Source organism: Mesoplodon mirus, assembly GCF_964341445.2.
Source record: "Mesoplodon mirus genome assembly, chromosome: 1".
NCBI lineage: Eukaryota > Metazoa > Chordata > Mammalia > Artiodactyla > Ziphiidae > Mesoplodon > Mesoplodon mirus.
Genome location: NC_138976.1, coordinates 72,079,200 through 72,106,673, shown reverse-complemented (window position 1 = coordinate 72,106,673; position 27,474 = coordinate 72,079,200). Strand labels below are relative to the sequence as shown.

General features: G+C 40.2%; 1 protein-coding gene across 5 annotated transcripts in view; it reads right to left on the bottom strand.

Moving 5' to 3' along the window:
• Positions 1 to 23,117, bottom strand: part of GLIS3 (GLIS family zinc finger 3) — a 533,841-nt gene extending 510,724 nt beyond the window's left edge. For 3 of the 5 annotated variants that reach the window (XM_082612473.1, XM_082612471.1, XM_082612472.1), the window contains exons 1-2: positions 22,505 to 23,117; positions 8,783 to 9,269 (exon numbers count right to left, since the gene is read on the bottom strand). In XM_082612473.1, the coding sequence (XP_082468599.1) occupies positions 8,783 to 9,170 (388 nt within the window). In that variant the 5' untranslated portion in view covers positions 9,171 to 9,269; positions 22,505 to 23,117. The remainder of the gene's footprint in view (positions 1 to 8,782; positions 9,270 to 22,504) is intronic. The other 2 variants (XM_082612474.1, XM_082612475.1) reach the window with 2 other exon arrangements.
• Positions 23,118 to 27,474: the final 4,357 nt, after the last annotated feature.

Sequence of the window (27,474 nt, the reverse complement as noted above, 5' to 3'; positions counted from 1 at the left end):
CTACTTATGAACTGAGACTCGAAGCTCCCCTCCCCCCGCAAGCTCCAGTGCCCCACCAGACTTCACTTAAAAACACAATTTCAGAGATAAAATTAGTAATAATGTCAAGTGACCACAGAGCATTATACCCGAAGCACAGCGCACCCCTTCTGAGACAGGGCACTGTGCAGTCACCCTTAAGCCAGCCTGAGCACAAGAATCACCTGGGATCTTTTAAAATGCAAGATCCGACTCAGCAGATCTGGGGTGGCCCTGGGACTGTGCATTTCTAACTAGCTCTCAGAGGATGCTAACACTGTTGGCCTCAGACTATCCTTGAGTATCAAGATCCTACACCACAAGTCTCATTTTTTAACCAGTTTATTATGTCAGAGCCAATTATACACCTTCTATTTCTTTCATTATTCAAATAATGCAGCCACGAAAATAGGTATTAAATATAAGTCACCATCCATTGTATCCTTAAAATCTGATGTGTCGGAAGTAGCAAATCTATTCATATATTTATGATATCCTCTGGCCTGGGTTTAAAGACTTCATACTTGTACATATACCAATATCACTCAGGTGGCCATCACACAAAGGCTTCCTGATTCCTGCTCAGGTAGACAATGCCCTCCCTGCTCAGAAGGACCTATTATTGAAAAGTGTCAAGTACAATTTTCTAAAACAGGAGCAAGGGCCCATATCCTCAGTTCATGGATAGAAATGATGGCTGAACTGATTTGAGTTTTTAAAGATACACTTTTTCAGGAATGGCAGCAACCTTAGACTCTACTGAAGAGAGGGGGCAAGATTTCTCAGAATTCCTGTAGCAGGAACTCTCAGATTATGAAGTCCTATTCAATGGCAACCCAGGCAGCACATGAAAAATGAGATCTCTAGAAAACTGAGCCTCAGTCTCTTCATCCCTAAAATGGGGCCAATTACACTTGCCTTAGCTCATGGGATTATGCCTTTGATAAAATCATATGAAACAGTCACTATGAAAGGTTATGAACTACAAAGTACTTTACAAATCCAAAGTTGCTGCTGTTTAACAGCCTTAGAAAATGCTATAGGTTACTAACAGATGTAACATTTCAAGGTCATGCCCCATAGCATTTGAGGTGTGTGTAGAAGGTAGGGGAGTTAAAAGAATATATTCTTTTAAAGGTGGAATGTTATGAGACTGACAAACCACTTTCATAACTGGAACAAACTGTGCCTGTCATTCAGTAATACTTGGAAATCCATCACCAATATGACTTATACTCAGCATCAATAAATCTCACAAAGTGAACCCTGTGCAGACCAAAGAGTAAACAAAAGTAAACATTGTGTTTCACCTGTCTTGTTTGGCAAGATGAAATGAAAACTCTGGCTACCTCAACTGGAATAAAGCCTTTAGCCTCTCACTGGTTTGGTTATTTTTGGAACCTTTTATGGAATATTAACTTTATTTGCTCTAATTCTGCAGGAAGCCACATTGGAAGTGCAAGGAAATATAAATGATTAAAAAGCAGAAGTAGGGGGGAAAAAAGTAACCACAAATTTTGTCCCAACTTTCTTAAGCTAATATATCAACTGTATCTCTTCAAAAATGTGGGATTCCCCAATTGCTATTCTTGCCCGACTTCTAACATGACTACACTCAACATGGTTCACTCACTGGTGTTAGCAGATTTTTTTTTATTGTCTGTTGTTTTACCAGGGATCAACATAAGTAAAGGAATGATATAGAAAAGTAACTTTTTAAATCAGTGGCAGTATTTTAAAATTTTCTGATGTAGCAGTGGGGGAAAACTATGAAGCTAGTTGACCCACTAAGGAATCAAGCTCTAACCTAAGCTCCAGGTTATAACCAATTAAATTAGTAAACCACAAACAATAAAGAATAAAAATAAAACTTGATGTATTATTTAAAGTACACTAGTTTTTAGACCTCCCAGGCTCACATGACACATTTTCTTAGACCAGGTCTTTATAAGAGACACCAGCCTTAAGTGACACAAAAGAGTTTTTAAATCGCAATTAGTTTAATGTCCTTTGTTGATATTATTCTGCTTTTTCTGACTAACAATAATGAATAACCCACAAGGCACTAATGAATAACTAACTCCCTTTGTCTCCAAGGACAGCAGAGCCCAACAAGAAATGTCATAGGCCCCGAAGAAAAATAAAAAACCTTTACAATGAAAATCTTCCCAATTATATATTTCTAGGGGTACTGCCAATGTGGAATTGTCTTAAATATTTAAATAGCTATGTCAAACATGCTTATAGTGAGGATCATAAAACTTATTTCCCAGATGTTTTGAAAAATGCATTTCTCCCAGTCTAATTACAGTCTGTAACTGTTGAGCAGGAAGTAGGGAGAAATGCCATTACTGGTACAATTTAACTTAGATTCTGTACTCACCAATTCTAGGAGGGCCAGAAAGTTGCCAACTGCAGAAAGTCCTCCAAACTCAGTCACTCACCAGCAAAGATAAATATGAACATTCTTATCTCAGCACATTAAAAATTGACATGTAGTAAGCAATCATTTTTAAAACAAATTTCTATATCTTATAAATATAAAGCTAAAAGTAACTTTTTTCTCTGTTGTAGTACAAAGCAAATAAACGAATACACTCATGTTCCTGAGAACCAGGGTTCTCACTGACAAATTCGCAATGAGGAAGTGTGAGGAAGTGTGAGGAAAAACTCTGTGATGTATTTTAACTGGAACTCATTATCTTGGTCTGGTGTATTTCCTCACTCTGTCCACAGAAAGGACCTAGAAGCAATGACACCCCAGAGCCAATAAGAACACCCTTTCATCCAGTTTCCCAGGTATCAATTCCCACTAAAAGGAACCTGAACTTTTTGGGAAAATGGCTGATTCCAGGCCTGAAGCAGGGAAGTACAAATGAGCCTAGAACATCTTGCTATGTCTCAAACCAAGGAAGTACTTAATGGGAACATGTCAAAAGGACATAAGAACTGACTTGAAGGGGCTCCTGTTGGCCAAATCTGGGACAATTTGAGCAGCAGAAAAAACAGTGATGGTAGTGAATTACAGCACAGTGAATTTTTTAAAAGAATACATGAATCTGCAATGACTCTAAAAGAAAAGGGAGAGATGCTCTCCCTTCCAGAAGAATACCAGATAATAAACCTAGAAGGAATGATAAAATCAGAAAACAACCATTATGCAATCAGCAGCATAACTGATTCAGACAAGGATAATCAATAAATGCTATGAAAGGCTGTTACAGAATAAGATATTCACATACGATTATTTGTTAATTTTGAAAAGAGTCCTTTGCAATGTAGAGATCTGGTGACACCACCTTAGACAGACAACCGAAAGCAGCATCACAAATACTAGGACAAATGGAGATTTAGTGCTTCTTGGTATACACAACGGGTGGTGCACAAATCACCTATGTGGTATTCCTGCCAAAAATGTTTAACCTGAACCCAATCATGAAGAGATGAACAGACAAATCAGATTGTGAGACAAGACAGCTGACTTGAACTCTAAAAGTATCAACACATTCTGCCATGAAACACAAAAAAAGACAGGGGGAGAGGGCCATGCTCGATTAAAGTACACCAGAGAGACATGACAACCAAATGTAATGCATGATCTTTGATTAGATCCTAGATGGCTAGGGGAAAAAATGGCTACAAAGAATACTAGATTATAAGAGGGGGAAGAAAATAATACTTTATATTATAAATAATAAGTAAAATAAAATATATAATGAATCTGAATATGAACTATATTTCAAGATACAATTGTTTATAAATAATACTGCTATATCAAAGCTATATTTCTTGGTTACGATTAAGGTATGTTAGTTATATGGCATGAAAGATACCTGCTTAGGAATTTTGGGGTAAAGGGTCACAATGTCTGCAACCTACTCCCAAGTGTTTCAACTTACTTGAGAGAGAGATAAAGGTAGCAAATGCTAAAAAGTAAAATACAATAGAACATAATACAAAATGATATAAGACAAAATCTAACTTTTTAAAAAAGATATACTCAGGAACCAAGAATAAGTTTTATTTAAGAGATCAGTCATGTACGATTGGCTAATTAAGTGGAAGTAGTTGAGTGTGGCTCCTGAAAAAGCCAATTCAAGGAGGTAGATTGCAGGGGAATAGTCCCCGTTGACTTTCTGCCTTTTGTCCTTCTTCCTTCCTCCTTCAGCCTCCTCAGAAGACAGAACCCATAAAGATGCTGCAGTGAGGCAGCCCCTGTGCAACCGAGAGGGAAAGACTAAGGGAAGCTCCATGATCTTGGGCCTGTCTTCCTTGAGCTTCTAACCATTAGCAGCAATCACCTACCTTTGCTCTTTCTGTGAGAAAAATGAACTCCTTAAGACATAGGGTCCCAGATGTTCTCAGTTCATGGCATTCTTAGCGTCTCGGTAATTTTTTCATGGCGCCCCAGGCCAAAAGAAACACCTAACAGTTCTGTTTATTAAGTAGTTAGGTCTCAATAACTGAATAGTAATATGTACTAATAACTTATTAGCTGTTTGAAAAAATAACACATAAATTTTTTTAAAAGCATTTTTATTTCATTTTTAAATAACCACAATTACTAATGGGATGTGCATTTCAATTATGCCTTCTACTACTTCTCAAACCTTGGAATCAGATTGGACATCACCACCTTCATCTCCTAGTCCACACTGATTTTCACTTAGTATGTGCTTTTTTTATTGTGGTAAAATATACATAAAATTTACCATCTTAACCATTTCTTAAGTGTACAGTTTACTGGCATTAAATATATTCACATTGTTGTACAATCATCACCACTTTTCACCTTCCCAAACTGAAACTCTGTACCCATTAAACAATAGCTCCCCATTCTCTCCTCCCCTAGTCCACAGTAACCACTATTCTACTTCTTGTCTCTATGACTATTCTAGGAACCTCATATAAGAGGAATCATACAATATTTGTCCTTTTGTGTCTGGCATATTTCACTAGCATAATGTCTTAAAGGTTCATCCATGTTGTAGCATATAACAGAATTTCCTTCCGTTTGAAGGCTGAATAATATTCCATTGTATAGATATGACACATTTTGTTTACCCATCCATACATTGATGTATACTTGGGTTATTTCTACCTTTAGCTATTGTGAAAAATGTTGCTCTGAACATGAATGTACAAACTACTTGCTTTTTTAAATCACAACTACCAAATAGGCAGTTTCTCAAAGATACAACATCATCAAAAAGAACATACTGCAATCTCATGGTGAAACTGTGAGCCTCCTCAAACTAGTGGTCTGCCTGGTGTTCAGGGATATCACATATCCCATGTTTCCTGCAAACTTTAAAATATCTCGTGGCTCCCTCTGAGTCTCCTGTGATACCCCAGTGCCCTCGGCACACTATTTGGGAACCACACCCTACAGTGTTAAAGCCATGGTTATCTGAGTTTTCATATGAGCAGAACTCAATCCTTAAGTAACATAAAAATTACAATCAAGTTTATATTTCTCATGAGGCTCCCGCTGGAAATTTTCAAGTCTTCAAAAAGTCAGATGTCTGTCTGTATGACAATCCCCAGGTAACTTATTCTACTGGAGATATACAGAAAGATAAATAGATATATATACCAATAGATACACCTCCTATTGGTTCTGTTTCTCTGGAGAACCCTAATACACCCACAGAGTCACAGGTTCTTTGGCACTTATCCTTTTGGATCATGACACTGTCAATAGTGCATGGGAAAGCAGTGGCAAAATCAGGGAGAGATATCAACCTCAAGTTTATCACATCATCCCTAAGGTTAAAATCCTTCCACAGTTTGCCAGTGTCCTCAAGATGGATCTAAACTCCTTGGTATGGCATTCATGACCCTTCATCTGGCTACTGCTTATTCTTTTCCAGCCTCATCTCTTACCAGAGTCTCCACACCTCCCCTCAATGTGAAACCAGATAGAAGTCCATGAAATGCACCATGATCTCTCCCCTCCAGGTTTTGAGCGTGCTTTTCTCCCTACCCAGAGTAAGTCCCAGACAGCCCCTGCCCCTTCACACACACACAGAGGACATACTCTTCCATGATTGTAAGGCTAGCTCCTCATCCTTCAGGTGTCTGCCTAGATACCCTACTCTCCTCCCAGATCCACTGTTCAAGCACCGGCTGGGAACCCCTCCAAATGTTGCCATATCACCCTGAGTGTATCTCTACCAGAGCCTTAATTATGCTTTATTCTAACTGCCCATTTATTTTTTCTGAGTTCTCAACTCCTTGAGGGCCAGGACTATGTTTTATTGGCTATTATATCCCCAAAACAGTGGCTCACCCATAACATATGCTCAATAATTATTTGTAGAGCAAATGATTGGATGAAGCTCAAACAGTCCCAGATCACCATTCTCAAGCAGTTACTGGCTTAGTTTAGGAATTGTTATCCAAGATCTGAAAGGGACACATTCAGCCACTCCTGGCACCATCCAGACCACTAGTGGTATCCAAGCTGCAAGGCAAGGGGGAATAATAATACAGTTGTCCTCAACCCCTTACCCATGTCCATGCATGCCCCAATCATGCAGATCCAGAACAGGCACTGCAAACTTGTAAGCTGAGCAAGGAGCCAGAAAACAGAAAAGAAGAGAATCAGGAAGCAGTGCTAATTTTTACATGAGTTCCAAGATGTATTAACCCTGAGAGTTCGTTATTCCTTAAGTACCTGAAGCATTTTTTATAAACTACAATTATAATTATAACCACTTCTAATCACTATTAAAGTAATATTCCCAAACTCCTTATTGCCTGGCAGGGCTTATGTTACTTATTCTTTCTAGACCTTAGTTCCCTTATCAGTTAATCAACAATAGCATACAACTCAGGGCTGTCGTTAGGAATAACTGAAACTATGTACTGGAAAGCACTTAATATGGTGCCTGACACATGCTAAGTTATGATATAATAAGTGCAAGTTATTAATATTATCACCATTATTATTGCCAGTCAGGATTTCAAAAACAAGTATATATAAAAGCAAGCTACAGTTCACTAGTCAAGCATGAGCTGAAAGACTTTACTGGGCCTCAGTCCCTAAAAATACAAACACATGAGCTTGACATTAAGAACCTTAGCTTGCCATGTCATGAACATAGCAACCTGACAATGACGGAGCTATTTTAGATGCAGCCCCCAGGGAAAATTTTTCCTATACTTACACTAAATATCAGTAGCTCTGAGAAATAAAACACCTCAAAACCAAGCCTACACCAAAGTAAATAAAAAAAGAAAAGAAAAAAGTTACATATATGTTTACTTTTTTTTTTAAGCTACCCATTTATACCAACTTCTCCATATACAGAAATACACAGACACTAAAACAAACAACTTTTGGGTTATTTGCCTGATATAAATCATTATTCATCATAATTGGACAAGTTATGAGTTAACTGGGTGAATGGCTACTCACAAGGCTGCTAGTAATTTTATTTGGTGGTATAAACACTTAGTATAAACATTTAAAACTAAATGCTAAAAATACCTAAAGGAATATATAATCATGCTATTTTATATAACAAGGCTATATTTTACATGGGATACATACTCCTTCTTTTTCTAGCCCCAATACACATATCATTAGCAATATAACCTCATTAAGTCAACAACAGTTTCTAGAGAGAGCATGTCACTCAAATAATTTGTTATTCTCCAAAAATTATTCTTAATTTAAAACATATGGTAATTCAAACACTGCTGAATTAAAAGCATTCTCTCTGCATTTCAAATTAACAAGTTTTTTCTAGTTCTCAACAAGCACAAAAATACATCTTTTCATTATACTCTTCTAGCTGCCTTCTCTCATGTCACTAGCTGTATTATAAAAATTATAGGTTTAGGGACTTTCCTGGTGGCGCAGTGGTTAAGAATCCGCCTGCCAATGCAGGGGACACAGGTTCGATCCCTGGTCCAGGAAGATCCCATATGCCACGGAGCAACTAAGCCCGTGCGCCACCACTACTGAGCCTGTGCTCTAGAGCCCGCGAGCCACAACTAGTGAGCCCTCGTGCCACAACTACTGAACCCCACATGCCTAGAGCCCGTGCTCTGCAACAAAAGAAGCCACCACAAGGAGAAGCATGCATACCGCAATGAAGAGTAGCACCCCCGCTCACCGCAACTAGAGAAAGCCAGCCTGTGCACAGCAACAAAGACCCAATGCAGCCAAAAATGAATAAATAAAAATAAATAAAACTTTTTTAAAATTATAGGCTTTGCTCTTAGAATAATTTTTTATCATTTTATGTACTAGTTCCTCATTTTATTGGCTATTAAAATTTCTCTCTTTTTAATCCTTTTCCTTCCAAACACCACCTTTCTTCTAGCATCCAACTAACATAATGACAGTTCCAGCCACCCATCTCCTCCATGGCCTGCAGAATCCAGCCCCTGGTAAGCCAAGGCAGAGCTTTGTGTATCCAGAGGGCAGGATCATACTAAACTTGCTCTTGCCCTTCCTCTGCCACCACCCACCCTACCTCCCTGTTTCCAATCTTTCTATCTCATCTTCCACTCTATTTCACAGTCCCATGAGATGACACATTTACCACTGTGGTGCCCTCACCCTCACACATACGTACACGTATACACGTCCACATCCTTTCCTAGAAAGCTACATATCATTATGAGACTATCAACTTTGACCCTGACACTGAATCATGTATTTTTCCATTGGATTTGCTGGCAGAGAAGAGACAAGGAGGAGAAAAAAAATAGTGTCCACTTTTAAAAGATCCCAAAAAGACAATCCTACCTTTCCCAGATTTTGGAGGAAAGGGGCTTCCAAACTCCTGTTGCTTTGGCTTTAAAGTGTGTGGCCCTGACATGCCTCCAGCCTGGGTGACCTGGAAACGTGGCTTCCCACTGGTGAGCACTTGTCTCCTGGGGCTCAAGGCAGGCAGATGGATGGGGCTCTCATTCATGTTGCTCTGAGGAGCCATCCCTCCTCCTGAGGGCATCTTGAGATGGAGGCTGTTAGCAAGGCTTCCAATGGCAGGGCTTGGTGTGCTGCCACAGGACGAGGGGCCAGGAGTCCCCGAGTGGGCTCGAATGGGAGGAATGTGTTGGCCACTGACCATCCCAGGCCCCTGTGGGGTTCCTGATGTCCGGTGGAGATTCATGCTGCATGACCTTCCATTCATTCTGACAAAACCTGTAGCCAGGTTGGTCAAATATCCAATGACACTAATGATTCCTTTCAGGCAAAGTCCAATAAGTTATCCATGGTGTGGTTTATTAGCCTGTTTAAAAAAATAAATGCAGGCATTTTTAAAAGTAAAAAGGAAAATAAATTACAACGAGTTTTCAACCTGTGTAGCATTCATATCAGGAAGAAAAGAAGCACTCTCAGCAAAACGGTCTTTTATGTAGAACAGGGTTATCAAATACATGGTTCATTGTCAGGCACTCTCCCCTCCTGCACTCGTTGTAGACATGGATTATGGATCACTGCATTCTTTTTTTTGCCACTGAACCCTTCTCAATACAGTGCTCTTGGCAACTATAACAAATCTACTGGTGTCAGCTTGCAAAATGAAACTTATTTTGCTCCGTAGAGGATTTGTCTGTACTAGTTCACATTTGCTACAGTGCGTCCTGGGAAACCCAAAAGCATCACCTTCATGAGCTGTGAGACTAGTGCTTCAAAGATTCCAGTAAACAAACAAAAAGCCAATACAGGGCTTCCCTGGTGGCACAGTGGTTAAGAATCCGCCTGCCAATGCAGGGGACATGGGTTCGAGTCCTGGTCCGGGAAGATCCCACGTGCCGTGGAGCAACTAAGCCTGTGTGCCACAACTACTAGAGCCCGCACGCCTAGAGCCCGTGCTTCGCAAGAGGAGAAACCACCGCAATGAGAGGTCCGCACACTGCAACGAAGAGTAGCCCCCGCTCACCGCAACTAGAGAAAGCTGCACAGCAACAAAGACCCAGTGCAGCCAAAAATAAATTAAAAAAAAATTTTTTTTAAAGCTGATATAACCTCTAAAAGAGATTATGAGGACATTAAACCATCTCAGATTTTTACTCTACGAGCAATCTTTTCGCAGTCCCTAGATTTACAAAGGATAAAAAAATAGGCATGGGAATCTCACAAAGCCTTCATATATCCATATATCCAAATATTCACAGCAGCGTTAGAGTCTTGGTTCTATATTGATCCTGAGTTATGGGGATGGAAATAGAATCAACATCACAATACTCTCATCCTCCAGTAAGATCCTAGAAAAGGAAAAGGCCGTGTGAAATGCTTTATGGAAAGCATAAGGACAAAACAACCCTTCTAAAGGTGAGTATGTTCATCATGCACCACACACAGTAAACTGACAGTAGTTCCATGAAGCTTCCATCTGCCATCCTACCACTCCCTTCCTCAAGTGGCAGAGGGAGAACCAAAAGTAGTGACGTGGCCACAGGACATCATCATCCATCCATATATAATAATGCCAGTACTCCCTGGTTATAAATCATTAGGAAAGGCCTTTTCCTCCCTTGATCAAGAGTTCCCCAAAATGTGTGTAATAACGTGACTAAGTGCTACTACTCCAAATAAATGACCAACATAGTCACAATCTGTATTCTTTTATACAGACATGATAGTCATGGAAAGAAGCCAAAGCTGAACAAACACAAGAAATACAGACTGAGTGCAAAGTAGTAATGGCCAGATATCCTCAACTGGATGATCCCTACTTTTTCTCTATGATCCACTCAATGTCTTAGATGAATATTTCCAACTCAACTCCCAAATGAATGTTCCATAACTCATCAAGTACAAGATATCAAGGACAGCAAACCTTTTGTGAAGAATTTTTTTTATCGTTTTAGAAAATCAAAAATACAGGCATCCCTTGCTTTTCAAAATTTCACCTTACACCACTTTGCTTTTATAAAACTTACCTAAGTACCTGTTTTCACTAACCAAAAGAAATTTGAGGAGGATTTTCACTTTTATGAAAAAAGGTGAAAAGCAAAAACAGCTTTAGCATTTGTTCTGCAGGGGGCCATTATAGAGGCAGTACTCACCCCAAGCAGTGACAGTGCTCCTTCGCTGGGAACTACGCTCAGCATCTCAACTTCAAGCCTCCAGAGCGTTGAAATGTGTCTGTGAGCATCTGTGCTTTATCTCATTTTATTTTGTGCATTCCTTAGCAACATGTGTCCTAAGGTAATTGCTTCTTCGTTTTATGCCATTTCAGCTGATGAAAGATTTCATAGGAACACTCTACTTTCAGATAGCAGGGGAAACCTGTAGTATTTAATTTTCAAGCCAAGCACTCACTGTGCCTCCTGCAAAGTTGACTGTGTATGCCCATATGTTGAGGAACTTCCAAAATTACCAACAATATAAATCTGGAATGTTTTCTTCACCTTTATCAAGTCTTCATTTTATTAAGAATTCTATCAGTCTGCCACATTTAATACTGACATGCCTCCTCGGAAACAATCCTAGGTCTCACTCCTGCCCTTCCCTCCACTACAGTGGCCAAGAAGGGACAAATAAATCTAATGAAGATTATCTAAAACTGCATCATTTAAGTTTCTTTATGAACAATAAGAAATGAACCCTGGTATCAGACTGGTTGTAAGTTTTTTTTTTAATGCTGGAAAAATTCCAATGCCTTTTCTGCTGCATCCATTTAGAAGAACTCAAGTATACTACCAGCTGGTCTGTTGATTCACTAGCTGATTGTGGGCAAGAGTCATTTAATGTCTCTGTGCTTTGCCAGATGATATTGGCCATCTATTCTCCATTCATTGATAAAACAGTGTTTTCTGAGGCACTTTGAACCCTGCAGAAGAAAGCACTTATTCAGTACCAACCAAAAAAAAAAAAAAAGGCAAAATAAATATGTTGTATTGGCAATTTGTTGAAAATGAGGAATCATCCAACATGACTGGAAATATGAGTCACTAAGACCATGGGCCAAGTGACAAGTTTCTGCAGATTTGCAGACTATGCCCATTTCCAGGTTTTTTTTAAAATAAGGGAGTCGATTTTGGCAGCAAGATCATATATAAGCAGGAATTCTCATAAAAAATCTGGGTAAAAACATATAAGTAAGTACTCAGCATTAGGTTAGATCATTAAGAAGGTGAGTTTGTAAGAAGGAAAAATAATTAAAGAACTGAGAACTTAATTATCAGAACTCATACCTGCCCAGATATTTATTTTATTTTTATTTTTTATAAACCACATTCCTGTTTTAAATAGCTTTAGGGTGAAAGTAAAAACAACAACAAAAATGTACTTAAATTTTATTACTAAAAAAGCAATAGCCAGACAGTAAAGTGATTAATACCATAAAGAAAAACCAATAGGTCAATTGTGTGTGAGCTGAGAAAAACCAGCCTCAAGACAAAAATAAAATAAACTGTATGAGAAAATATGCCAAATAATCCAGTTTTCACATTAATTACACCAACAAGTTTTTTAAGCATTTGACACCAGAATTTAAAAATCAATTTGTTTATTCATATTATATAATATTTTACGTGTTTTTTGGCCAGGTCATATGATCATAATTCTAAGCCCACTTGGTAACAAAAAAGGAATAAACAGCTAACTTTTAAGAAAGAACCATCCTCACTGAGTCGGAGTGAATAGAGTACTCAACTAGAAGTTAGGACACCTGAGTTCTAATTGTGGCAAATCATTTATAACATCTCTGGACAGTTTTTCAGCCACAAAATGAAGAATTTGGTGATAATCACTTGAAATTTTGTTCTTCCAGATAATTAAGAAAAGGAAGATTATGGAAAATACTCATTAACTATGATGAAGGATAAATATGTAGATTTTTATACCTATGGCACTTAAATCAAAGGGATTGGGTGGATATGAAAGCAAAAATAACAGTAATCTCTACTGTCTCCATCACATCAGAGATGTGCTGAAAGACAACACCCACCTTGAAAAATGAGCATTGGGATTAAATTTTCCTACACTTTGCCGGAAAGTAAAATCACAACTAATCACTATCAAAACCTGACTGGTAGGATTCCACTGGAAGAGCATCTTTCTATTTAAAAACTTAATTAAGTTCTCCACCATTACTTTCTCCTCTGTCCTCCATCCAACTACTCTAAACCCAGGCATCAACAGAAAAAAAGAAGAAAAAGAAAAAGCATGGAACCCCTGGAAGTATAAATTTAGGGTACTTTGGATCTGACATAGCAATACACTTAGATTTTTAATACTTCTTTGGTTCAAACAATGAAAATCTTCATCCATTCTGCTATATGAGTCAACATAAGTTAATAAATCTTTCCTTTCGGCCACTTGAAAACTCTTAAAACACATTCCTGTAAGTCAAGTCAGAGAGGAAGTTACTTAACTCCTAAGAAAACCAAGGCACAAAATCACTTAATGATAATTTCATTAGATTTCTGGAAAAGCTATGACTTTAATCAAAATACAAGATCATGACTCTACCTTCTACCCAAAACTCGAGGCACTGTGCCTTGTGGATTAAAAGATTACACAGAACTATGTTAACTCATCCCTTCAAGAAAATTCCAAAAACACGAGTTCCATAATGTCTATTTACAGCCAAAAGCCCTTTCTTAGTTAATATTATTAACAGACTCATCTAGAGTCATAATTCATCTGATGAGCCAGTTAATTATTAATTTTCATACATCATTTCATTTCCTTAGGCTACATTTAGCCTTTGTTACATTTTCCATTCCTTATGCCACAAGCATTTCTTACCCTGCATAGAAAACCTGATAATGAGACACAAAATGCTGGTCAGCAAACAAACTGCTCCTGGGCTGGCTTCTTATATATACGTCTAAACCATCTAAAATAGAGCTTTTATTGATTCTTTTTATTTTTCCCGCTTCGGGTTAATGATTGTATAATTTCATTAACATTGCCTTTTCAACATCACTGCCTTGATCGCTAATAGGCCCCTGCTATTCCCATGGGTTTCTCTAGTTACAGCTTTGTAGCCAGAAGAATATAGAAATGAAAAGCCTATTGATAGATAATATAAGGTATTCTCATGCATGGCTGCAGTGTGAAGCACATTTTGCAATTCAATCAAGGACAGATAGAGCTGAATGTTCTTAGATCCTAAGAGTTCATTTTAATAAGCAGAATGTACCTTGTCCTAACAGAGGTGACTGACTCCTCAGAAAAGATTGTATAAACAAAAACCAATCGTGTAAGTCATTTTATTGGCAACAATATAAACACAGCTATATTAGATGTCACCAATAAATCAAAATTATTCTTGTCTGCAATTTTAACAAGAGGAAAGTGCAAACATGTGCCTGTGAAGCTGGAAGATACTATAGAAGAAATGCATTGGATGTGTACAATATCATTTCTCTAAATTGAAAGTATATTAAGTAACCAGCAACAAAGCTTACTTGATCATGTCTGTGTTTTCATAACTTTATACAGTGAGACTGACAGACTCACAGACTTTACAACAGAAGTTACACAGAAACAGGGATGGAATAATTCCACATTTGGGATGTAGAGTGGAAACTTAGGGAGGTTACACCTTGTAACTAGTACATATAGACCATATAGTCACTTGGGCACTCCCAAGGTCTAATATAGGTAATTTGAGAATATTAACATATTTATTTTGAATACTAAGATGTTTATAGCTATTACTCAAGCAATATAATCACCAATAAAATGAAATCAAAGAAGTTTAGCTTTGAGTTATACCATACTTCACTTAAAAGTATGAAGACAAATCAGTGTTACCTTCAGAAATTCAAGACCATTCTACCAAAGACCACTCAGAAAAGGTAATATAATGAACTTATGGATCCCATCTGATAGAATTCCTGACTCTGTTTTAATCTGTGATTACAACTCTTTGCTATCGAATTAGAGATGTACACATTTTAACTTTTTTATATAAAATTTTCTCAAAAATAATCTTCCCTAAATTTATGGAGTAAAATATCTGGCAGTGCCTTTTTAATCAAATTAGTGGCTACGATACTAAAAATGTGGGTAGTAAATATGGACAGGACACTGAGGAAAGGAAGGAAAGGGAAAGGGAGAAGAGGGACAGAAAGAAGGAGAGGGAAGGGGAGGGGAAGGGAGTGCTAAAAAATGACCAAATCTAATGCAGGAATTTATTCTGTAGTTAGTTAATCCTAACTTAAAAATCAGAAGCAGCATTGAGAACATTCCACACGATGCTAGTGATTATGGATTTCTGGAAGAAATTCAGAACCTTCAGGAAAATACTGCTGGAGGGCATTATTAGAAGTTCAATAACCTCTCTTAGAATCTACTTTCCACACTTCAATGCATCTATGCAACTCTCATATCCCCCTAACTTACTAAATGTCACTATTTTTAGTAGCAATTACCTACAAGTGTTTCATCAACTTTGCCTCAGTCATGAACTCATCAATGAGTACAGAAAGTTCTAGAAAAATATGGCCCTACCAAAAAACGGCAACAGAGAGGGGGATAGTTAGGGATTCCCCTAGTCAGCTGCAAGAAATCACACACAATGAGAACGAACTTGAAACCAAAAAGATTTTTGAGACAAACATAGGTAAGTTCAGAAAGGTAACCATGCCTTGGCCCATGCATTGGCCCAAGGTGAATATGGGCCATAACTTCCTAGATCTATGTTTAACAAAGTAATGTTTCTAAGCACTGTTTTTCAAATTGATGGCAATCCACTGGTGAGCCCTGAAATCAATTATTCAATGGCAAAACATTTTTTTAATGAAATAGAACCAACTAGAATAAAATAGAAGCTATCAATGTGCATCAAATATATTAATGGTTAAGAATTGTTTCCTTTTAATGATTTGTGGGTGTATATGTCTGCATAGCTATATGCATATAGCGTATTCTGGGTAAGATGAAAAATATATTTTCTGGTGGGTTACAGACAAAAAAGCATAAAAGCTACTGTTATGGAAGCATTTGGACTATCTGCCTGCCCAGGTACTTACCAGGAATATCTGTAGACATAGACAGAATTAAACAACCAAAGTAAAACAAATACCATAATATAGCCATTATAAAGAAAAGGTCTAAATGTTTGACATTTTTAGCTTTATGAAAAATAAGGCTTAAATCACACAAAGCTACACTCCTACCACTGTTATCTTTCACTTTATCTTTTATTTAGCTGTGCTCTACAAATATAAGTTAATCAACTGACTACCAGAATCAGGATCAAAATGACTGACAATTTTATATCTTTCTTGTTGTAAAGGGTACATGACCTTCCCTGGAATAAAACTTCACTTTTACAGTGATAAAGAGGGCAAGTATAAATTAACACATAACTGCCTTTGAGAACTGAGTTTTTTTGAAATCTGTTCTTAATACGAGTTAACCATCAGATCTTATGAAGAGGAATTTGAAATGGAAAAACGAACACATTCCCAGTGATGTCACCACTGAATTAATTACCTGAATTGCAAAGAGTGAACAAACACCACATGGCCATGGTTTGAGACACAAAGGCTTCTTCAGAAATATAAAAGAAAAGTAACTGGCTGGAGATTTTTCTTTAAAAAAAAAAAAAATCCATCCTCACACAAGGAGATACACAGGTTTTAAAATATGGCAAATGAAAGTGCATTCTTTGTCACCTAGTATGTATAAATAACTACTCAGCCCATGTGAATAGCTATTTGCAAAGCTAAAACTCACTATACGTTCAAAAGGATAATAAACATCTACCTATGGAAGATTCTAGAAATAAACTGAATTTAGCAATCATTAAACCAAATATTCAAATATATTAAATTATCCCTATCACTTGTGTAACTGAGTGATTTCTTTCCTTCAGTGTAGTTAGTTATTGCTTAAAAGTAACCAATGTAACTATTTTTAGCCGTTGGTAGACAGAAGTTTTATACAAGTTAAATTATGTTCACTGACATCACTGCAGAAGTATGAATGTCCACAACAATGACTAGGCCCTTAACCAACATGACAACATATTTATTTAAAAAAAAAAAAAAAACCCTACATGAATGACTCAGTCAAGTTACAGACAGAAGTGGAATCTATTGGTCATGCTGCAAAGGTTGAGAAAACATTAATCCATTTCTTCACACACAGGAATAACAAGAATTCATACAGAGGCCTGGCATCTGGTTAGTTTTGTGTGTACAGTATTCAGCAGGCCTAGAAATGAAACTTCATAGATCTGGCTCAGAACTTCCCAAATAACTGACATTGAGAGAGCCTGACCTTTTTATCAAGGAGCCTGGGACAATGTCTGATCTTGCAATGTAATCCTATCTGCCCATCTGCAGTTCAGCAAGGCTTGCTGCAGCTGAAGGAATGTGTAGTTGTTCCCATTCTTGGCCTGAAGAGATCATGTCAGACAAGAATGGCCCCCACCAGCTTTCTTTACTTCAAGTCTGCTCTCAACTACTTAGAGCCTTCATGATTCGAGTTTTACAAATAAATCCCCTGATTTTGTTCCCAAAGTAGAAAATGATTAGATCCTTGTTTCTGTTCATCCTACATATTGCCTTTGAGTCCACCTGAGTGGTGTTTCCCCTCCTCCCTTCTTTTGCCCTCCGTTTCCCCAAATCCAGATTCTATTCAACCTCCAGGCCCACCCCACCTTAGGCCTTCTCTGATCCTCTTAATCCCTCTGTCTCTGATCTGTAAAATGGTGAGAATTACACTGTTGTACCTAGTTCACAGCATTACAGAATATTAAATGAGATAATGCATGTTACTTGTTTAGCACACTGTCTGGTACATAGAAGGATCCAATAAATGTTGACTACTTCACTTTATGTACACCTCCTTTAATATTCATAACTTTCTGCATTGCCTTATAGTTATATGCCTATGTTTCATCTTCCTGTCTAAATTCTAATTTCATTAAGTTTTAGGACTGTGTCTAAATTACCTTTGAACTCTCCCCAGCCCTTATAGGTACACAGATTATTTTATATTATACCTATATATTTATATTTTTCACAGTACCTGTGTCATACATATTGACTTTTCATATACATTTATGCACATATATTTATTATATTTATATTTATCACACTGTACTGCTTATTTATACTGAAAAGCATGGTATAAATGAAATATATAATTATATATTTATACATTAATATCCTATATTTATCATTTATTGCCTGAATAAATATAGTCTAAGTAAGGTGTGACCATAAAATCATGAACCTTACGCTCTGTGCCTTGTGGAACCAGTTTAATTACAGTTGTGTGCTTCCTGGTCTATTCCTCCCAGTCTATTCCTTTCTTTATTAGAACAAAGCAGCATAAAAACTCCATCTCACTCTTCTGAGCCGGCATATTATTCTTGTCTTTACCTTGGCATACTCGTGAACAATGAGAAATCCTAACTAAAAGTCACAAAACAAATACAGTCATTTCAGTACTTTCACCCAGGTGCTTCTTTGCCGGAGGGTGGGGGGGGTTGCTGTCCCTAACAGACAGACTGCCGAATGCATTCTGGGCTGTCACAGTGGTAGCTGCTCCTCAGCATTCTCCTTGCTCACCCTAAGCTGGCTTCACTCTACAGCTTCACTCATGTTCAGTCTCCCTAATCAGACAGTCATTAGGATGGAGAATAGGATTCTGCTTCTGTCAGCGTTTTTGCTTAATTCTGTCATATTAAGTAACGCCTGACCAACCAATTTCTGCAAGCCAAAATGTTCCCCTAAACTTTAAAGGGGAGTCCAAATTATTTGACCTACTAAAAGGTTGTTATATCAGCGAAAGAAGCCAGACCTAAGGGTGCATATTGAATTATCCCATTTACATAAGGTATTAAAAAGACGGGCAACATTATTACATCTCTTAGAAGTTAAGGCAGTCATTACTCTTGAGGAGAATACAGTGACTGGAAGGGCTGGGGGAAGATAGTGATGAGAAGAGAGTAAGAGTGATGTTTCTAGGGTGTTGGTAATGTTCCATTTCTTAATCCAGATGCTAGTTATTCAGTTGTGTTCAGTTTGTGAAAATTCATCAAGTTTAAGATGTATGTATGTACTTTATCAATATTTTATTTTATCTCAATAAAAATATTTTATCTCAATACAAATTTTGGACTTTGTGTCAACTCTGCCTCAAGTAAGTGGAAAGCTAGGAAAACTTGGAATTTGAGCATCTTTTAATCAAACTACATGTTAATGTCATTTCAAAGACTTTATTGTAAGTTTCATCCTCCTGGAAAGAGTAAGGCATGATTATATTGCACAGATTTCCTATGTGCCATTTATTTATGTTTTAAATTTATTTTCAGTCCTGAGTCTATGAGCCAACCAAACTTTGAGAAAAGTTAAATGTTAAGTCTTGTATTTCATTCAATCTTCCTTATAATATCCTCTACAGAAAATAATTACACAGAAAATGACTTCTCCAAGGAAGAGAATGTCCACAGGATGCCACTTCCTGAATTATCTCCTTCAAAAAGTACTCCTTCTATACTCTGGAAGAACTACAAATTAACATTACAACTCCAGAGATCAATAACTACAATATGAAAGAGACAACACCGGAAAGAATGTCCTCAAATTAATTTACTAGCAGGAAAGAACACTCAGAGAAAAAAGACTGAGAACACTGAGCTCTCTTCTGAAATGATGGAAAGACCACTTCCTGCCATATAAATGAAGGCAGGGCTGGTACATGATCAGTTCCTCCCAAGCAAACCAACCAACCCCCCAAGTATTCAATTTCTGACAAACCCTTTACTATTAAGGAACTTGTATGGTATGGGGAACCAGAGAAAAGATGCTCTCTCAAACTAGCCTAATGTGAACCAAGGAGAGATGGAGTTACAGCAGCAATTAGATTTAACTATTCACACTGCAGGATTACTGAGTCCTCTGGGTAACAAAGGAAAGGACTTCACCTACCAACAAGGAAAGGTGTTTGAAAGTAACTGGAAAAGAAATCCCCCACTCTTCCTTTCCAAGGTAGTGTTAGGGCTAATCTGGCTGCATAGACAACTAGTGAAAACATATGAAAACTGTAAAGCATTCAAAGGCGATCATTAAACTTCAACAGTTCCCAACTGCAAAAATAACATCACACTCTCCTGTCTCTAAGTGGCTTCAAACATTCATTGTGGCAGATCCTTTTTCTACAAACTTTTGCTGGTTGCACCTGTTTCACACTTCACTGTAAGCAAACTTGAAGGAGGGAGAAAAGAAGGAATGGAAAAATTTAAACCAATACAAATCAATTTCATACAAAAAAAAAGTTTCCCCATTTATGTAAAAAGGGAGGTCCAGTCAGAAATGCTACAGAGAGGGAAACAGACGTCTGGCTAACTCCCAAGGCAGAAATCATGACTCATCAAAGCTTTCAGAAGGGACAGAATGAGACTCTGCATTTGTCTTGAGTTCACCTTCAGGCCAAGGAATGCTCTCTGAACTGGGAACTGGGAAACTTGATTGTCTGCCCTGCGACTGTGACAACTGGCTCTGAGGCCCTGGGCAAAACTCCTAAAACTCTCTGGGTCTCAGTTTCTTCATCCGTAGGTGATCACCAAGATCCCATCATACTTGAGATTCCCTCTTTCCACAACCTAAAGGGAACTGGTCCACTGGGGGGAGCTGCAGAACATTCCTCTTCTCAAACTCCAGAGCCCCAGGCCCAAACTCTGGGGCGACGCTATGTCCCGCAAGTAGGTGGGGAGAGGGTGCAAAGCCCTCTTCTCTGCAAGAAGGGGCCGCAATTCCAGCTATCAAGTCCCTGCGTTTCCGGAAGTACCCTCCACCTCCACCCCCCTGCCCTGGGTTTAGATGCTGCAGGGATGAGGGCCCAGCTGATGTCCAGGAAAGCCTAGTAAGGGGGTGAGGAATACCGAGGGGGGCGGCTCTCCAGCCAGGAGGAGGGAGAGGTGCCGGGGACCCGCCGGGCGAAGGAGAAGCGTGTGGGGCAGGACAGGAGAAGGGCAGCCCTTATCTGCTCATGACCCCCCTATCTTGGCCACCGGGGATCCCGAGGCCCGCGCCCCTGGGCTCTCTGGCGCGGAGTGAGGGGCGGGTCCGGGGAGGCAGAGGCGACAAAGCCCTGCTGGGGACGCGCTGCTGCGACCCCGTTACTCCCTGGCCGCCTCTGCCCCTAACCCTCGGCCTTGTCCAAGCGCAGCAAAACAAAACAAACTCGTGCAGGCTTCCTGTTGTGCAACCCAGTCCTGAGTAAGTCGGGGCCGAATGAGCGCTGCGGCTGGCCCGCGGCTGGGAAGTCCAAGAGGCAGGGAGCAGCAGCGCGCTGCCCGGCCCAACCCCGGATCCCGAGGAAGTCGCAGCCTGCTCGCCGCTCCCGGGAGCGCACGCTCCCGCCCGCCCGGAGCCCCCACCCAGCTATCGTCCTAATCCTTGTTCTTTCACTTCTTGCCTCTTAGACACCCCCAAGTCGAGGGTGCGACTCGGGAAGCCAGAAATGACCTTTCAGAGTTTCTCCCTACAGGTACCTAATTGAATCATCCACAGGATGACAAATCCGTCAGGGCCAAGTTTTCCAGACATTTGGGTGACTTCCTCATCACCGAAGTGACTTGTCAGCTCCAGTGAGTAACTTGCAAGTGTCGCTCTGGGCAAGGTGTGTGTTTAGGAGAAAGCCGGCTGCTCACTCACGCTTTCCAGAAAGCGGCCTCGGGCGACTTCAAAATACACACAGGGTCATTTATAGGGACTGGAGTTGTGCGCAGGACAAAGTCCCCGAGACTGAGACATTTTCCAAACAGTGCTGACATTTTGTCGGGCCCTATAAAAATGTAAACGCGAGGTGACAAACCTGGTGGGGAGTGTGCGCGTCTGGATCTGTGCATTTTGCGGCGTGGGTTTATATAGTTACAAGACCTGGTGGCTGCGAGTCGCTGGACCCGTCCCCACGAGGAGTTAATGTACCCCCTACAGGAGGACCTCCAGAGCAGTGGGGAGGGACATGGGCTTGGGTGAGGCACAGCATGGAAAACAGCCTTCGTTAGAGCTCCACAAACACGTGGAACTGGCAAAGGCAACTAAAGCCTGATGAGCGGGAGAGAGACCTCATGTCAACCCATCAATTCCCACTTCTCCAAAGTTTCCCTTCAGTGGGGACTCATGGGTGGCGTGCACAACCATGCCCTTGCGTTCCGTAACTTGCCCTGATTTTGTAGCCTTCTGGACCCTGTAGTTTAGAAGAAAAGCCAAAAACAAAAAAAGTCTTCCTCATTAGAAAAACTTTAAATCTTGTTGATTTCCTCTCCGTCTTCTTCAGTCGACGCTTTTAGGCAACTGACAAGAACACAGCTTGACTCCTAATTGAGAATTGCTATCTATCTCAGTAAACAGATCTTTTAGAGAATCTGGGTGTTGGAGTGCACGTATTCTTAAACCTGAGCGAACGCCACCCGCTCAGCATGGTAACAGTTCTAATACCTAGTTTGTATCTCTGAGCGTTGCAACTCCCCCACATTCTCAAGCGCCCGGCTTCTCCCATCTCTCGCCTGCGAGCAAAGTTCCTATGGCATCCACTTACCAGGTAACCGGGATTTCCACAACAAAGCCTGGCGTGCGGGTCCCTTCCCCCGGCCAGCCTGAGCGAGTGACAGCGGGCGGCCAGCGCTGGCGAGGAGAAACTTGGGGCTCCAGCCCTTCAGCGCGCTCCCCCGGCTCTGCCTCCTTCGGAAATGAAAACTCCCATCCAAGCAGGGGGACAGGCGCGGAAACCCGGCCCAAGCGCCGTGTGTGCGCGCGCGTGTGCTAGGGCAGCGGCGGCAGGGGGAGGAGGGGGCAGAAGTGGGGTGGCTGTACCCTCGGCATCAGCTCATTCTGCCGCCCCCCCCCGCGCGCGCGCATACACACACACACACACACACACACACACACACGGAGCAAATAATATCTTTAAAAAGTTGAGTTTCCACTTTGTGCCTCGCGCGTCCTGTTCATCCTCGCCCTGGGCCTGGGGGTGCGCCTGGGGGCCGGAGCGGGATGCTGGCTAACTGCTGTCGGCGGGTTCCGTCGGGAGGACGCTGGTGCGAGCCTAGACGGCTGCGGGCAGCGAACGGGGCTGCGGGGAGGGGCAGTGGTAGCGGCCCCAGCGCCGGTGCCCGTGCGCGCCACGCTCTGGGCTGCCCTGGCGGCGCAGTGTGGACGCGGCTGCAGGGAGAGGGGAAGGGGGAAGGGGGAAGGGGGAAGAGGGAGGGAGGGAGGCGGCCTGGGAGGAGAGTGGATGTGTGTGCGGCCACTGAGGGCCGGCCTGTAGGCAGCTGCTTCCTGAGTGTGAGCGCGGGAGGGGGAAGAGGGGACGGGCTCGCTGGTCACCAGGCTGGCCAATTCGAAGGCCGAGCTTGTGTCTCCCTCTCGACGCGATCAAGCACATAGTCCTTCCCGTGCGCCAGGAGTCAAAGAACTCCAGAACCGGGTAACAGCCGGAAGACACTTCACCTTCTTCTTGGGCCTTATTTATTGAACGGTGTTTTTTTTTTTTTTTTTTAACATGCAAAAGCGTCAGCATTTCGATAAGAGTTAATGTCAAAGCATAAACAAGTTTAAAAAAAACACGCAATAGTAAAATGGAGAGAAAAATTAAAAAGTGGAAAATGGCAAAAGGGTCTTTCTAATATACAGGATTGAATGCACATAACTTGGAAAATGGATAGGTGAAGATGCCTTTGGCAACTTTTTAAAGTAAAGAATAAGCAGAAAAGAGAGGAAGGTGATGGAAGTGTTACAAGATGTAAAATTCTAAACACGGGCTTCTAGGAATGGAGGCACATCCCCTGCATATGTTGCACCTATATAGTGGACCATTCTTAAGAATCCAACATCCTCAACTTCATACCTCACCTAAGCTGTGACCCCAGCCCTTCTGCTTGGTTTGGTCAGAGCCCTCAAGAGGCTGTCCCCAGAAAGCCAACTGTTAATGGTTCCCTACATGTACTGCCACAGATGTGTGGACTTCCACCTTGGGAGTCAATGTAAGTAAAGCACACAGTATTCTCCAGTTAGACCTTTCTACAGTGAGAATATTATTCACCCTCATGAATGAAATGAATGAGGATATCTCAAGACACTTAGATTCTCACCAGTCCTTGTATTCTATTCCAGGGCTCTCACTGAACTATAAATTACCATTCAGGTAGCAGATGCTGTGATCAAGATAAAAGCCCTCAAGTACACAAATGACTCACCAAAGATTGTTGACAATTTTCATTTATCTTACTTCAGAAATAATATTACTAGAGTTGGTCTGTATCCAAGGTATGCCATCACCAAAAAAGTCCAGTTTTCACAATACTTCCTCTGTCTCGTCATGATCCGCTTTTCAAGATTCCCTTCAGGGAAGGCATTTTTTTCCTTTCCCAAAGACACAAACTCATCAGAATATTAATCACCAGAATATCTGTCAGCAGAAGTGGAGGGAGGGAAATAAAGTAATAAGTTCTTAAGATATGTAATTCTGTCAGTTTTCCAGTTTCTCCCTCTGTTCTTCCTCTCTTTTTAAACACAAGTATCCAAGCCCAAGATGGCAATAGAAGGGGGTTCAACCACACATAGGAAAAGAAAATACTCATAAAATAAAGCATGCAGCAGCATCACAAAAACAAAGAAACCAAGTGATGGAAGTTGCCATGACTATTCCACTGTGGCTAGTTATGGCAACATGCCTGACATTCACATAAAAACTCTTCCTCATTAACTCCAGCCTTCCGGAGCACAGCAAGATGGGAACACTGACCCTTCAATGCATCACGGGAAATTCTCTTCATCCAGATTCTTTTGTTGTACATACTGCTCCCCAGGAACAAGACAAGCCTCAATGGAGGTTGCAAAAAACCTTTCCAACGTACCTTAAATATCATTTCAAATACAATGGTTTCGATGCATGAAATTATATCCTAGGGGCTTACAGAAGCTTCCAAAACTTCCCACTTGATGGGAATAGCTGGAAGAGAAATATATAGTGTTACACCCTACTTTAATCAATGGCTCATGGAAATAAAACACTGGGAAAGTTATGAGTCATCAACCTGGATTCCCAAAATTCTCTTCACTTATAAGAGCCCAAGGGTGGGAATGCCATTTTTTTATTTAGGTGGGATTTTCACAAGCTTCTAACATTCCTAAGACATTTACCTACCACTTAACAGGTACAATGCTTTGGTTGACTTTTTTCTTTCTTTCTTTCTTTTTTTTGCTAGGAAGGTAGATCTGCAATGTCCTTGTATTCCATGGGATATAGTTAAAATGCTGTGTTCCCAATACAACCATGGAATGACTCAGAATGAGATCTGTACCTTTTCTGGACTGAACTGGTCAGCATGAGTTGGGATGCGGAGAAGAATGAGATGGTGGAAAAGGAAATAGTGCAGTTCAGAAATGACACTCTCCTTTCTCCATGAGCTTTCCATTGTGCTTAGGAATGCCATGGTAGCCTTTCAGCCAGATAGGTGGGAACTGCAACCCAGTTGTATCTTTCCTCTCTGCAGTCATTAGTTGCATGCATCTCCACGGCTGACTCAGGGCAGCTGACTCAGCAGACAGGGCCCTGCTGCCAGCTCAACTCCAGTTCTCATTCATTTGAGAAATATTCAGCGAGTACCTACTCTGTCCCAGGATTGGGGCAAAGGAATCAACACATGTAGGCATTGTACATGGGAGGATGTTACATAAAGCATTTGCCCAGGGCCTGGGATATAGCAAACACTCAAGAAATGGTGGCGTTTTACATATATTATCTCATCAAAACAATCATATGAGATGGCCACTGGCAGTCTCCTATTTAGGAGTAAGGAAGCTTGAAACTCAGTAAACAGTTAAGGAGAGTAGGAGACACATCTAGGTTTGCCAGTCTAGAAGCCTCAAGTCCTTTCAACATTGCTATTCTACAAAATAACCATGCATACTCTTTGAATGTGTGTAAAATACATTGCAAGTGTATAAAGTAAAAGGCGTCTTCTAATCAATGTCAGACAAGCACAACTGAGTGTGGAGGACGAAGGAATAGTTTCCTACTACAGAACATGGAGTAAGTAGCTTGGCTCTTTCAGCTGGGCTTCAAAGAGTGGGTAGAGAATTGATAAACAAAGGAGAACATTTCAAGAGGAGGAATCAGCATCACAAAGGGCACAAAAAGCGTTAACTCCAGTGTATCTGTTCACACAAAGCTAGAATACAAAATAGGATAATTCACAATCTCAGAGCTATAGCAGTGGAACACAGTAGACCCTGGAGGGAACATCCTAACTGCAAACCTTCAGGAGAACTGTTACTTGGGTCAGTCTGAGTGATCTGACAGCATTTACAAACTTGCAAAGAACCTTGATCAGATTCCTACTCCTGTAAAGTGTCTACAGAGAGTTTTACCTCAAAAATGCAGATAAGTTGAGCTAACAGCACCAGTGATAGTATGCCTAACTATCAACACACACACACACACACACACACACACACACCCAGGAGCTAGCAAGAGTCCAGTTATGTAGAAATACAGTGGAAAAAGTCAGTGTTTGCCAACTTAAAGAGGGGAGCTAAATGTGTAAGGTGAAAAATTTCCATTTCACCTTTGTCAGTTAGTAATACAGATAGTGGAATGTTATCAGTGTGCTATACCCTAATAAAACTTTTAAATTGATCTTTCTACTAATTTTGCCACAAGTGCAGTCAGTCCAGACTCTCCTGCTTACACATCAGTGAGGCAATTTTTAAAAATTATTATTTATACCCATTATGTTCATAGCATCATGCCTCTTTTCCTTTCTAAGGCCAAAACCGTAAGTCAGAGTCTAAAATGTATCACTCCACAAACAACTGACCAAAATGTGAAATATTTTACTCTATACAATGTCTCTCCGCCTTGTATTACTGGTAAAATTTTTCCGCCTATTTTATACAAACCCAATTGAGATGCATCTAATATTCTACAAAGGTTTATAGGACATTTCTTGACATATTACTAAGGTATATCTACAAAGAGTTTACCTAAATAAAGATAAACTCATAGATATACACAATGTTCCACAGGCAGCCAGTTTCCTGTGGCAGTTTCCAGTTTCGTTTGATATCCAAACTGGCCACTTATATATAGTATTATAAAATTCATTACCTGATCATGATGCTATCTTATCCATAACTGCCTTCTATAAATGCCTTATAATGGACAGAATTTACATTTCTTCATAAGCCCTTCATGGCCTAACAACAGTGCTGGGCACTAGTAAGTAATTAACGCTAACTGAATGTATGAATTAATGAGGAAGCCAAAGAATGGTTTCCCTACTTGCAGAGATGGTGAATAGCACTAACTATTGTCTTTGTGAATATGTGCAATCATTTCAATACTCCAAAAGAGTCTAAACACCTGTCTTTCTCTTTCTGTGCCCCCATGCTCCTCATTGTAAACTGAAGATTAAAATACTATTTCCTATTTCTTGGGGAAGAAAATTCAGTCTCTGTGCAATGCTTAGAACCAGGAGGGTGAGCCTCTCCCTCCAATGACCAGAT